Raw genomic sequence first — 15,583 nt, forward strand, 5'->3', positions numbered from 1 at the left:
GGGTTGTTGTTGTCCTGAGTGGAAAGAGTTCGAACAACCGATTGAGCATAATGTCTGGCCTGCAAATATGAAAACATATCCCATGACACTCCGGTATATTTTTCCCTTAGCTCTGACAGTGTATAAAAAGTGTCCGAAATGCGTAATAGATGTCGCACCTGTGTTACCTCTTGTGCTGCCCACTCAAGGAATGGCCGGCCTCTATAATTATTTAGAAAATGAGGGTTACTCACAAAGGGTTGAAAGAGGGAGTCAGAGGCCGAAAGAGACAATCTGCGACGTGCCATCCACCAAGCCCTGACCGTAATGTGTAATAAAGGATTGTCTTTTACCTGCGATGGGAATTGGCTCTCAGTCAAGTGTAACAGTGAGACTAAAGAAAGATCTGGTACTAGGGCCTGTTCCAGCCGGGGCACAGCGTACAGTTCCCTGTTATGAACCCAATCTGATACATACCGAATGTTGCATGCCAAATTATATGTCGATATATCTGGAAGGCCTACCCCCCCATATGCTACTGTGAAAATTTTTAAGAAAGCTATACATTACCAACTGGGCAAATTTTCATTACTCGTACATGTATATAATTCCGGGGCCGGTTATCTGTAAATAAAATTAAAAGTGTTAGATCAGTGTTTAAATAAACATATTGTTACATTTTGGACATCACAGAAAACAACCCAAATTCCACTGCTCATTAAGACCTTTTGGATGGTTTCCAGCCTCCAAATCCAATAACTCTCTCTTTGTAACAATAACTTTTGTTTTGTATGTCACGCTCTGCCACTGTTTCAAATATTTGCCATCTAATTTGGCTGACAATGTGACTCTGTTCATAGAAATGTTTTGCTAATATTGTCTCTTTTTCTTTTTACCGTTTCACTTTTTTGTTCTTGTTCCAGTTTGTAGTTTTTGATTGTGCTCTTGTCTTCAATAAGTCTAATTTTAATTTTCCTTGATGTTTGCCCTACATGTAATAAATATTAATATAGAAAGCGGTAGGAGCCAAATTCAATTAAAAAAGAGTTGGAGGACTCCCGCAGGTTTGAAAAAGACTAAGAATAAAAAAGAGAATGTTGTGATGTAGGGAGTTGCAGTTCTGCAGTAGTCGGACAGCAATCCCCCACCCACTAGCAAACCAGTTCAGGCTCCAACTCACTAGTTAGGCACTATTGGTCAATTGAAAATAGATATTAAAAAATAACTTTTAATAGGACCATTAAAAAGACTAGGACCAAAAAACAGCACACACAGCACACCGACATGAAAACATACTCACTCCTCCTTACATCAGGAGGATGTGTGGGACCAGTGCCCCTAAAAAACATACAGTTAAAATAGAATGACAAGCATAGGTGGACCAGTGGTAGTTATTTAAAGCGGTAAGTCTATAAAGTTAGAGGGTCACCACCTGACCACACATAGTTAGGGTTAGAGATGGACCCCAAACTAAGGGAGGACTCTGTGGTCCGTCTCTAACCCTAAATATGTGTGGTCAGGTGGTGACCCTCTAACAGTATAGACTTACCGCTTATAATAACTACCACTGGTCCACCTATGCTTGTCATGGGAGATGGGCTTCCCATAATTCACAACCAGTGTTGAACTGGGATGCCAGGGACACACCAGAAAACCTTGGGCCCACTTTTCAAACTATTATTTTTCCTCTCCTCACTCAACCTCATTATTCTCTTAGTATTTTATATCTACTTACTCTATTCTTCCATTATTAAGCATTTTTCCAATAAAGAAAAAGGGTATGAACATGAAATAGGCCAAATGGCCTGCCGGGTCCCAGGGAAAAACCCAGTGGGCCCCTGGCCTTGGTGGGCCCCTAGGCCCTCTCTCTAATTCATTTTGCAGTGCACAGAAAAAATACTTAATTTTGTACCAGGTGGGCCATCCGAACATTTTACTGAACACAGGTGGTGGGCCCCACCAAAATCAGAAGAGCACTGGTAAAAGCCCACCGCTCGCATTACTCTGCATCTGCCCATAGTGCTGCGTACCTCACATAAGCCATTGGAGGCTTGGAGCAGAGGACCCTTCTCACGTCATGTGATTATTGGCCCTACTCTGTGATACTGCTAGTGGCTGGCCTGCTCTGTGCCTGCCCGAGTGCACGATTGATCATAAATCCTACATCGTAAATCCTACATTTCAGGCAGGCAGGAGGCAGCAGAATATCCCCCTTGCACACATGGCTCTTGGAGTGTTGCAGGCGGGGGTGGGTTATTCCGTGAGAACAAGGGGGGGGGGCTGAGGTACCATGTGAGAGCAAAAGTGCAGGTCTTGGTTTTGGCACAACAAACAACTTTATTGGCTGAATTCCCTGCTGCAGCACTACATAAGGTACTGACTTTAAAAGTTATTTACTAGTGCCACTCTTTGAAAACTTACCTAACAGTTTTAACCCAGTATGAGTATAAGTTAACTTTTAGTATGTTATAGAATGGCTAATTGTGTGGGGGGGAGGTCACTGATCCCATCTAAAAACAAATACTCTGTAAGGCTACAAATGTATTGTTATTGCTACTTTTTATTCCTGATCTTTTTATTCAGGCCTCTTCTATTCATATTCCAGTCTCGTATTCACATCAGTGCATGGTTGCTAGGGGAATTTAGACCCTAGCAATCAGATGGCTGAAATTGCAAACTGAAGAGCTGCTGAATAAAAATCTAAATAAGTCAAAAACCACAAATAATAAAAAATGGAAATCAATTGCAAATTGTTGCAGAATATCACTCTCTACATCATACGAACAGTTCATTTATAGGTAAACAACTCCGCATGACTCTGTATAAAAATGAAGGCAGCACTCCAGATGGTTTTTGCACTGAAAACATTATTTAATATTGTTACGCCCATTTTTTAAAAAAAAATTAATTTTGATATTTATTTGTAGGCACTATTTTGAACTGGGGAATTGTGGGCCCTTGAGATTAAGTTTCCTGGAGGGCCCTGGGCACCCCAGTCGACACTGTTAGAAGCAAGAGAGCCCACTGAAGCCTGGGCCCACCCGGAGTTTTCATGGTATCCCAGTGGGCCAGTCCGACACTGTTCACAGCTGTCTGGATAATGATTCTCCAGGGAATGGATCCCATACCTGTACCTCAATAAATACTATCTTCCCCTTTTAGGGCCAATGAACCTACCAAGTCACTTATGTCTGAGATGTGCATGGTTATCTACAATCTACAATGATTCATGTATCAGCAATGGTTGTACCAACGTTGGGGGGCCATAAAATAAATTTACTGTGGAGCCCAGTAATATCTATTTATTCCACTGGCTGGTAATTATATACTGTAAGTGTATGTATACTAAAGAGGTGCACATTGTGGCATTTTTACATAGTAGTTTGTGTGTGCATAGTAAGGTGCTTGTGTTTCTAATGAAAGGCATCCTGGGAAGACACCAAGCATGTGTTAAAATCTGCATCAGCAACGTACAGAAATTCCACTCTGACCTCCTGGTTAATCTGCATTCAGTCAGAGGCTCCCTTTTCCCTGACAGATCTGCTGCCTGTTATTTCATTCTATCCTCCCCCCAGATGCCTCTGTGATCTGCTCGTGCACTTCCACGATCAAACGCGGATCTGCTGCCACAAGACGCGGAGAGCGGATCCTGTTCCTTAAAACATTAATTGGCGCAGCAGCCTGGCGGAATGTATCATTGCAGTCTATGCACCTGCTAGGGGGTGGGGGGTGGGTAGGTTGGGGGCACGACGGGACTATTCTATTCGTAACAAAGACAGCGACGGAGGGGGGGGGGACGAGAGGAGAAATGCGATCGCCAAAGAAGCCAAATTTTGGAGACAATGCTTTATCGGCTGCAGCCTTTTGCCACCGTAAAATGATCGTGAGGCTCCTGCTGCTCCTTTCTGTCATCAAATGGTAAGATCTGGCTCTCCTTTATGCAGTACCTGCAATAAATCGATGATGCTGAACATATACATTTTGACATTATGAGCGCTAATAGCGATAAACGGCTTTTGTTGAGCTGCCGCACGCTCCGATTTAATGTACAGTACAGACAATAAGAAAATATGTGGCCCATTGCCATGTATTTCCTGATCTTTATCAGTGACAGGGGGGTATCTCATGGACGTTTAGCAGAGACTGGGAGGGGGTACGTGTAGCTGGAAATAGAATGAGTGCTGCAGGCATAACACCTTGGACATTGGTCTTTTTAATCGTGCTGCCGTTTTGCCTCCAGTGTTGCGGCGCAGAATGGAGGCGCAGAGTTAACAGCAGCTTCAGCACCATGGACAGAAAAAGCTTCCCCCGGCTGCAGAAGAAACATTTTGTGGTTGGAGATAATCAAATGCTCCTACTCGCTGGTTTTTGTAATTGCCACCGCTTAGCGCCGCAATGCTGTAAATGAAAGGCTGCTTGAGGTTTTTTTTCTATCCCTTGTTTGCTCTGTTTATTTCACACCTCGTGTTTGGGGGCTAAACTGCGGTGCTGGGGATTGTGCTGAAGCAGCCTTTTTTTGGGGGGGAGAGTGCATTTAAAAAGAAGCTGAATGTGCAGCAGGGGATGGGACGGCGTTAATAAGCAGAAGTCGCTGATCTCAGCATCCTGTTATTAATAAATCGACTCCTAAGGTGTTTAGTATTGGTAGAGTTGCTGATGCACTGATAGCACATCCAGTTACTGCACCAAGCACTCAGCGCTGCCATGTTGAAAAGGTTTATGACGGAAATGAGCACACCATTTCCAGTGGGTGTCCAATGTCTTCACTGTTCATGCGTGGATGGTTTTATTTCCAACCCCCCCCCCCAACACACACACTCAGGTGAATCATGCTGGCTATGGTGTGGGCTGGGGGTAGGGGTGATTAGCAGACCAAGGTGGATACTGTAGTCAAAAATGTGAAATGTCAAAATAAAATCACTGACCAGCCATTACAACAGAAAACAGCTGAAGACCCAATGTTGTGGCATCATATATATCACGGGGGAATGTCTGTACCTACCATCATCTCTCTCAGACACACACATGCAGTGCTAAGGGTGAAGCAAATAGAAAGGGAGATGAAAGAATGCTTTGTAATGCCACAACACTTGTACAGAGGGAATCTATCAGGACAATGGTTTATACCACAATTTTGCTGGGCCCCATATTGCTGTAAGGTCTCCAAAAGGTGGTCACCACTGTCCAGATAAGGTAAGCCAAGTGTTGGACTGTATTTTATTTATTGAAAAAAATCAGACGTTTCGAACACCAACTGTGCTCTTTCTCAAGGATAACAAACCAGACTGTGACCAACACAAACTGCTAAATATCCTCCCCCAGAAGTGAATGCGCCAAAAAAACTGGTTGTCATGGCAACCCTTGTAAACAAGCAAGTGGAACTGTGTTAAGGGTAAAAAAAAACACCTGTGTAACATAGAATAAAACTTGTGCATACATATTGAAACAGTGTGTTGTTTATAAAATACGTGTCCAATCTTTAGGATCAAAGTGCTGCTAGTTCCCACATGTTATTTAACTTTAAAAACAATGTGACAGACGAACAAATCAAGTTACACAGGTTAAAATTTACCAAATTTATATACAGTATGCACCACAGCTGGCCAGCATCCCAGAACTAACTTGTTGCTTTTCTGCATGGTCCACTACCTACCGAGAAAGGATGAATAACCACAGGTGTGCCATTAGAACTGCTCTGGCTACTGGGAAGGCAGATCAGCCCATTGCAAAACACTTTCTAAATGGCAAACATTCTTTGCCACAATTTCGGCTAATCTTTTCCATTTACTAATTTCGGTTAATCTTTTCCATTTACTCACTTGGATTGACTGAGGTCCTTGCTTAACACAGGTCCACTTGCTTGTTTACAAGGGTTGCGATGACAACCAGTTTTTTTTTTTTTTTTTGGCGCCATTCACTTCTGGGGGAGGGTATTTAGCAGTTTGTGTTGGTCACAGTCTGGTTTGTTATCCTTGAGAAAGAGCACAGTTGGGGGCACATTTATTAAGCTCGAGTGAAGGATTCAAAGTAAAAAAACTTTGAATTTCGAAGTATTTTTTTGGGTATTTAATCAAACGTATCAAACTTAAAATCGTTTGACTATTCGACCATTCGATAGTCAAAGTACTGTCTCTTTAAAAAAAAGTTCGACTACATACTTCGGTAGTTTAAACCTACCGAGGTACATTGTTAGCCTATGGGGACCATCCCCATTATTTTTCTAAGGTTTTTTTGATCAAAGGAAAATCCTTTGATCTATGGATTAAAATCCAAAAACAGTTCTTTCATTGTTAAACATACATGTTACAGGTAAACAATCCAGAGAAACCTCTGAGGGTTGAACACTCACATACAATAGTGTCCTGGAGGTTGCAACGGTCTCACGCAGTTGTATGTGATGCAGCAACACATGTTTTTTTGAAAGTGAACTGGACACAATTCCAAATTTTCAGTGTATGGTGCCCTGAGTCAAAATAATGTCTAAGACAGACTTTTTCTATGCAAGTACATACTGTGTCTATTAATTGCAAACAGGAGCTTCTGCCCCCCCCCCCGTGTCATTGTTCATTAACATGCAGATGCAAGTGCTATTCGGGCTGATGTTCACAACATGAGGCTTATGTTCACAACAACTATGGCAAACATGGCAGGACTCATTTACAAAGGTTAGCTGCCAGGTTTTTTAAACTTTCCACCCCCTCCCCATCATAAGGGCCCGTGGGTTCCTTTAGATCCTAGTGCTACAGAATGGTAAGTGGTAAGGACAGGACTGCCTTGAGCTTGCCAGTGCTGTGCTCATAATTTTTTATATGCCACAAGTTGCAGAGCAAAGCTATGCCCCGAACAATGTATTTTGAGCACTGTTAATGACCCTCCAGTGTTTCTTTCTTTATATTTTAATAATGACCAATAGTGTCCCAAGTGAAGTAGCTGCTTGACAGAACAAACAACTAAAAAATGCATTTTCTTTTGTGGTAGAGTGACCACAGAAATCGGTAAAAAGCTGTGTTTGGCAACTGATTTCTCCCCAGTGATCAAGGTAATCTCCAGGAGAAGGTTTACACAGAAAAGAGTTTCTAAATAGAACTCCCTACTGACTTCGTCTGATATGATTATATGTATAATATTCAATTTATATATATGTTTGTACCACTATACCACCTTTACACCATGGGGCACATTTACTAAGGGTCGAATATCGAGGGTTAATTAACCCTCGATATTCGATCCTCAATGTTTATAAAATCCTACGACTTCGAATATCGAAGATGGATTTTAATCCATCGATCGAAGGATTTTCCATCGATCAAAAAAAGCTTAGAAACCTTATGGGGAAGGTCCCCATAGGCTAACATTGAGGCTCGGTTTAAAGTTGCGAAGTAGGTTTTTTTTTAAAGAGACAGTGTCGAATATCGAGGGTTAATAAGGTTTCTAACCTTTTTTTGATCGAAGGAAAATCTTTTGATCAATGGATTAAAATCCTTCGAATCGTTCGATCGATTTTTCTCCTTCGATCGTTCGATCGAAGTATTTGCGGTAAATCCTTCGACTTCGATATTCAAAGTCGAAGGATTTTACTTCGAGGGTCAAATGTTGAGAGTTAATTAACCCTCAATATTCGACCCTTAGTAAATGTACCCCAAGGTGTATAGGTGGTATAGTGGTACAAACATATAGATAAATAGAATATTATAAAAATAATAATATCAGAAGTCAGTAGGGAGTTCTATTTAGATATAAACATGAGTCTGCAGGAAGAGTCACTTTATACAGTTTAGGTTGGCTTCTTGAATCTTTGTATGTTATAGCAAGTGGTGGATTTATAGTAATGAGCCATGTGACATCACTAATACTGTTATAGGGATCCATTTAACAGGTTATACATGGTTCTTTTTGAAAGCTTAATATTTTTCTGGAGGGTGGGATACTACTACATTCATGTCAGGTGGAAGTCATCCACAGCAAGTAACAGGATCTTTAATCACTGCTACAAGTAGCAACACATAATTATGCTCCATAACATAACACAATGTAATTTAGCCTAGACTTCAAACTACTCGGGGGTATATGTCATCTGATCCTGGTCTTAAATAGATAAGTTCATTATCGTTTAACTTAATTAATGTTAAATGATAATGTTAAACGACAATTAACAAATACTAAACAAATATAAATTGATTGTGTAAAACACCTGCCTCCCCCATTATTATTCTCTTATTTCTCATTCATTATTAGAAAATGAATATTTATGAATATTTATTTTAATTAATTATATTTATATTATATTTATTATCTTCTTGACATTCTTTATTTTTTAATTTTGGCAAGCCAAATTATCTTTGTTCATGCTTTCTTGGCTTTATCATAATTGTTTAAAGGAGAATGAAATCTCCAAGACAGTTTATTGCCAATAGCTTAGCCACAATAGTGCAAGCTAGAATGCTATATTTATTCTGCAGAATGCTTTACCATACCTGAGTAAACAGCTCTAGACACTGTCTCTGTTTGTTTAGGATAGAAGCTGCCATATAACCTTGGTGTGACATCACTTCCTGCTTGAGTCTCTCCCTGCTCACTTACAGCTCTGAGCTCAGATTACAGCAGGGATAGGAGGAGGGAGGGGGAGAGGAGCAAACTGAGCATGCTCAAGCCCTGCCTTGGAGGTTTCAGTTAAAAACAGGATGTCTGATACAGAAGCCCATGTGTACACAATAGAAAGAAAGAAATGTGGTGTTTCTTTTGACAGAGGACTCAGAGCAGCATTACTCTGAGGGTTTACTGGTGTATTTATATAGGCCTTTCTGATAAAGCTTATTTAATTTTAGCCTTTCCTTCTCCTTTAAATAGATTTGCCTTCAGAACAGTAAGTGCTTGCTTTAGCCTTACCCGCTAAAAGCCTATTACTCTGTGTAATAATATGAAAGGTTACAGTGTTGAGGTTTCTGTATGTTTAAAGCATATTATTTCAGGAGTACCTGTACTTTAAATCTTACTGACATTCATTTATCACGGTCTATGGGAAGATTTTTTCTAAAGGTATCTTTTCTAGTCCTGTATCATACTGTCCCAAGTGTGATGTGTATAATGTGTCCCTTTTTCACTATCTATGGACTTGTCCAAAGATCAGTATATTTTGGAAGGAAGTTACCAGTTTTCTAAACATTAATTTGAAAATAAAAATTAAATTATCTCCAGGTTTTGCTTTGTTGCTTCTAAATGATAGTAGGCTCTCTTCAAATTTTAATATAGAATTTAAGTCCCAAGAAAATAAAATATTGACAATTTTATTTTTGGCTGCCTCCAGAAAGGCTTTATTTAACTGTTGGCTACAAAATGAGTCTCCCTCAATTACAGACACAATGGCTTATATGAACCAGCTTAGTTGGCAGGAAGCTTTATTAGTAAAAACTAAAGGAAATCATTCCAAAGAATCATTTAGACTTATATGGTCTCCTTACTTTGAGTTCTGTAACTTCAATACTAGAAGTCAAATATCTCAGTTTCTTCAATTGTAAAATGTTCATAGGGGGGGGGGGTTATCTGACATTCCCAAGACAATGGGCTTTTTCTTTCTTCTTTTTCTTTTAAGAATGTCTATGCGTCCACTGGCTTAGTTAGTGATAGTTCTTGTTAGTTTCTATTTTATTTTACATATTACTTCATTGTAAATTATACATTCTGTTTAATATGTCATTGTATTAATCTTCTTATTCTGCATACTATTTGTTATCATATTGATTTTTATGGTTTATTGTGAAAACCAAATAAAATATTTCAAACCATTTATCACGGTAATGGTAGAACTAGTTGGCCTCTTTTGTTCCTGTGGTGCTATCACAGTGTGCTGCCCCCCCCCACACACACACAAAAGAAATCTTCAGAGGCGCGCACCTAAGTAACCCTCAGTGCACCTCTCACTTACCCATGTGCCCTGTCCCCCAACAAAGTAGGAAAAGTTTCTATAGTTATGCCATAGTTATACCACTAGTATTGCAGCAATAACTTGGATCATGATGGCCAACAGACTTTAAGTTGTTGAACTTTCACTGTTTTCCTGAAGCTGGTTGAAAAATAGTAATTGATGATTGGTTGCTATGGGTTACTGCCCAGTCTTGGTAAATTAGTCTAAATGTGTACTGGGAGTAGCTGTAATACTACAAGTTACATGCAACCTACCTCTATCCTATGTAGACTAAGATACATTTGCTTGGACAACAAAACTGTGGCTAGATATTAAACATCAACACATGACTTTGCTGGAGGAAATTAAGTTACTGTTAAGACTATTAAATAGTTAACCATAACAGCAAATATTCAGCCAACTGGTCTTCTATAAAGGATGGCAAGCTGTAGGCTACCTCCCCCCACACATTTATTTACCAGATTTATAAACAACAAATACTAATATTAATGTGAAACCTTCCAAAAGCTGTGACACTAAGGGAGTTATTTACTAAACTCTGAATGGAAAAATCACGAAAAATTTGTGATCTTTTTTTATAAAAATTTTAAAAAAAGATTTTTTAAAAATCACGCATTTTTGGAAGTTATTAAACCCCGAGGATGAAAAAGTCAGAATCTGAAAATCCAGCATCTCAAACCTGTAGAGGTTGCATATAAGTCAATGGGAGAAGTCCCAATGGTTTTTAGATGTGCGCTGGGTTTCGGTTGAAAATGACAAAAAAGTTTTCGGTTGAAAATGACAAAAAAGTTTTCGGTTGAAAATGACAAAAAAGTTTTCGGTTGAAAATTACAAAAAATTCGTGAAAATTAGATGAAAAAAATCCGAAAAATTTGTGAAAAACTGTTTTTTTCCCGAAAGCAAATTTTCGGAAAATGTAATAATAAATAATCGTAAAAAAACCGAGCAGATTTGATCAGAGTCTGTAGCAGAAAATATTGAGATAAATTCAGGCTTTGATAAATAACCATCTAGAACATAAAAGTCCAAATTTAATTCCATGAGAAAAACCTTGTCTTGTGGTTATTCTGATGAATAAGTCTACTTGAATTGAATTACATTTTCTCCTTATGAAATTGAATCTGGTTCAGGGTGCAATAACATCACACAACAATATTTACCAAAATCCAACTTCTTCAAGCTCAGCTCCATCTCAAGTGATGCCCCAGCTACTCATTTAGCCAATAAGATTTAAGTCCAAGGTCGCTCGACCCCTCTATACCATTAAAGACAGTGATGGACAAATATTCTACTATATGGTCAAATGGTGAAACATCTGTTAATCCAAGTTTGATAAAGCAAGTATGGCTACCAATACCCACCTTTAATAAGAAATGCCTAAAAGACCCTGAGGTGTTACCGCTTTGAGAGCTCTGAAATGCTGTCTACAGCCCAATTCATACAGTATGTCCTTTTAATGGTGGATGTTGGGAATACCAGTTTTAATGTATATTTTAAATAACATATTTAGTTATGAAGCTCTTGTTAACATGTTTGGTGTTTATTTAGGTAGGTTAAACAGAGCTTGGAGAGAGTAGCATTACAAATTCAATATCTGGTTTTTTTTCTTACTGTGAGCACTTTCATGGTATATTCCTTGCAGAGAAGATTATTGTCTTAGTAAAGAATGTAATTATTTAGCAGCGTTGATTGCAAATGCAAATGATTTCTCTTTCCAACATATTTATTTATCTTTAAACCTCTTAAGTTCCAGAAAAATAGTAAAGTAGAAGTCTGTTGCTTCAGCCTTCTCTCCTTATTGCAGTGACTACACAATAATATTCCTCTGAATCAATCACATCTCCTGATTGGCCTTTGTGTTGACAAATGTCCTGTATCAGGCGTTTTACTTATAGGAATTGGTCTTTAGGGACAAGAAATTGAATATTTTCCCATCAATAATTAATGTAACACAATGTACACTGGAAATCTCCTCTGTACTACTTTAGAATCCCACCTCCTTTGGGAAGAAACAGTTGTACATTCAACATCTTACAGAGGAATAGAGATCTACCCACCCTATATTTTGTCTAACAAATGCATCAGTGTCAGTGAAACATATTGATTAAAGTTATTCAAAACCATTTTTCCTGTCCAACAAAAAGGTTATATTTTTTGTGGTTTATGAACAGAAAGATAGAATCATGCTGAAAAAAAGGAAAGACACCAGCGTTTTTTGAACTTTGGTGCATTTTCGGCTCACAGGATATGACGATTGAGGAAGATCTAGCTGCTTTATAGCACTTTGCCTGGTCTGAGGTGGCGAAGGCAACTCTGGTGAAAGAGTTAACGTTCAGTAAATACGTCATTTTAGTGAATTTGCAGAGTTACGTTAGTTCGCCAGAGTGGAAAGTCGCCTGGTGATAGAGTGAGAATGACCACTATCCACGATCTGTTTCGCTAACAAATTGGCGTCTGCACCTGTTAATAAATTGGTGATGTCCCTGTGGGTGGCAACACTGGCGAAAAGTCGCTAGCGTTAGCCACTTTGCTCTTTAGTAAATCTGTCCCTATGTCTTTAGAAAAAAATACATCATCATATGTGTCTGTGGTGTTAATAAATGTAAATAAAGTGGCAGAAAACCACTTAAAGCTTTTGAAATCTATTATAAACCAGAATATCTGGTTTAACTTTTGGATTCCAAATCCACTTTTAATACATGCCAATTGTATATTGGCATATTCTGTAAAGTCAGATGGGCTCCATAACATGCACAATTAAGAGATCAACACACTTAAATTGACACAAAGATTTTTTTCATTAGCACCATTGATAAAAGGTACTTTTATCTTATACACATCTTATTCACTTATACACAGTCCTTGCACTTGCAGTGAGTGTCACACTCCGGCATGCCTTGACTAGTACTCATTGACACAAGAGAGCTTTGAATATGACAGCCAGCCTGGATGTGGTGGTAGGCCCAGTATTTCACTAGCATGTTACTAGTTGGTGCAACTACTTTTTTTCCAAGACAGAGTCAAAAACAGCATTGCTTGGAGCAACCTGCTTCTCTAATTCTAATTCTGCCAATATCTGTCCAAAAGCTTAGAATTTTGATTGAAATTGGAATAAGGGAATAGGCAAAGGAGAGGAGATTGGTTTCAATCATTGAAGTACCAAGAAACCAGAGAAGGTGTCCCATACATGTACTACACAATACTTTATACAGGCAGATACACATTGTTTAATTTTATACATTTTGGTATCAGCACACAAATCTAAAATGGCTGTACGTAAGCTAAAGGGAATTTTATAGAGAAATATGGAGATTGAGAGGACGAGAAAAAAAAAAGTTTCATTTTGTGTAACGGCATGAAAAATTTGTTTTATTTTTACTTTCTAGTAATGATTTCCCATCTTTCCATTTTAGAAACTATTCCATTTTCACTCAGTAATGCAAAAAAAAAAAAACAGAAACAAAATATCCAAATTAGGTTTCCTACATTAAGAACACTGAAAATTTCAGTAATCCAAATTGCAGTTTTGCTATGGTCAGAATTTATTCCCCTAACTTTAGGGTTCATATACCTCTCTACTTAAGGTACACTAAATTGTGCTCTTTGCACATCCCTATAATTGCACTCGGTAGCACTCAATCTTTCCTCACTTCCGTTCCCTGTTGTGTTCATTTTTTTTATTTACCACGGTTCTTTTTAAACAATTTCCTTTCTATTATATCTCACCAATAAACTAAACTGCTTTCTGTTTCTTTAACATTTAAAACCAAAACAGAAATGTACTATGAATCTCTCCTCTTATTTTTCATTCTATCTTGCAAGGTATCATTTATAACTTTGTTATTGATATCAGTGACCTACTGAACATAGACCTTATTCTGGTGTGTTAATGGGCATAATTGTGTGGCTCATAGTTCATACATTTGAAAAAATGGAAAAAAGTGTTAGTAACCTATTTTTATCCCTTTAGTCTGTAAAGAACTAAATGAAATTTAAATAAATATAATCCCCTTAATTAATCAATATTGTTAAATAAAATACACCACACCCCAGTTGCACACTACATAATGCTTTAAAGTGGGTATAAACAAATATGGTATAATATCCTATTTAACTATTTTTCACATGTGCCTAGCTATCCCTAGTCCAGAGAAGAAATTTTCGTACGGCACCCATCAATTTAAAATGCCTTTATTGGTACATTTTATGGCAAACAGACTGGTCTGCGACGTTTCAGGCCTACCGGCCTTTTTTCAAGCTCTCAGAGAGCTTGAAAAAAGGCCGGTAGGCCTGAAACGTCGCAGACCAGTCTGTTTGCCATAAAATGTACCAATAAAGGCATTTTAAATTGATGGGTGCTGTACGAAAATTTCTTCTCTGGACTAATGGTGGATGATGGACCACTAATGGTATGTGCACCTGATACTGCTTTCTGATTAAGGAATCCAGCTGACTCAAGCACACAAGCCTAGCTATCCCTAGTCGCATGTTCCAGTTCCTCCAAACACCACCCCCTACTGCACACCATGCACCATATGTACCATACTTCATCCTGGTATTGGCGTGGTAGAGAGCATTGGTGCCCACAGTTTTCCCGGATGTCCCACAAGCCCAGTCCAACCACTCACCAAACTCCACGGCACATGACAACAGACCATGTCACAGAATTCATTTTAAAAGAAAAAAAAAGTGTAGCAGTGAACTTTTAAGATAAAATTAAATGACATGAGCCTAATGTGTAGCTAAAGTAGCAAGATAATCACTTGATTGTTGTGGGTTTTTTTAGAGAAGAATAACTAGAGCAGTGTATTCTCTTGGTCTCAGAGTGATCTATGCAATAAAACATATTAAAAATAATAGTAATTAAATAGGACTACTTGACACAAATGAGCAATGACATTTTCAAGGTTACAGTATACTGTAAAGGGCCAAGGAGTTTCAGTGCTGGTATAATTTTGTATACTGGATAAAAGAAAATCTTGGGAGCTGTCCATTATAGACAACATAATTTATGGACTACTGGTAATTCAGCAGGACATGCACCAAATGAGTTCATGGCATGCCTTGAAATGGTTATAATAACATGATAGAAAAGACAGAGGTAGTGAAATGGAAACTTGTGACATCCTGCCTGTAAGACAAAGGAAAATAGGCAAGGCTTCATCTAAAACCCATGCCAGTCACACATTCACAGAAACTGAGGTGGAAAGGAAACAAACACATTAATATTCAGCTCTTAATATTTCCATTAGAACAATAAGCTATGAAATTAGAAAATAGTGAATAGATGTCTTTCAAAAATATATATTCCTGTGAAAACACCCCTTCTCTGGAGCTTTTTTATTGTACCCTTTAGACCTATTAATATGTTTCCAAAATAATACGATTTTTCAGGGCATAAACATCTGTTATTTTTTTCTCTCTAAGTCTAATCAAAGGTCAGTTTCATTTTTAGTAGCTAATCAAATGAATCCAACTGGGAGACAATAATTAATACAGCAGTTTGTGGGTATTATACTTTTCTATAATAAAAGGGTCAGAAGCATATAGAAAATTAAAACTATTGTGTGAATTTACAAAAAAATATTCACTCTGCCCTTTAAAATCTGCATTATATCTACAAGCTTTCGAGTTTTCATTCAACATATTCAAATGAGATTACTGTCAACAATATTTTCACCC

The 15,583-nt window shown here is 38.3% G+C and overlaps 1 protein-coding gene across 2 annotated transcripts in view; it reads left to right on the forward strand.

Moving 5' to 3' along the window:
- Nucleotides 1–3,457: 3,457 nt before the first annotated feature.
- The window catches only part of LOC108712645 (gamma-aminobutyric acid receptor subunit gamma-2), a 122,074-nt gene continuing 109,948 nt past the window's right edge, over nt 3,458–15,583 (forward strand). Inside the window, exon 1 of one of the 2 annotated variants that reach the window (XM_041588045.1) lies at nt 3,458–3,897. In XM_041588045.1, coding sequence (XP_041443979.1) covers nt 3,686–3,897 — 212 coding nt within the window. In that variant the 5' untranslated portion in view covers nt 3,458–3,685. The remainder of the gene's footprint in view (nt 3,898–15,583) is intronic. The other variant, XM_041588046.1, reaches the window with a different exon arrangement.

The sequence above is a fragment of the Xenopus laevis genome, chromosome 3S (genome assembly GCF_017654675.1).
Source record: "Xenopus laevis strain J_2021 chromosome 3S, Xenopus_laevis_v10.1, whole genome shotgun sequence".
NCBI lineage: Eukaryota > Metazoa > Chordata > Amphibia > Anura > Pipidae > Xenopus > Xenopus laevis.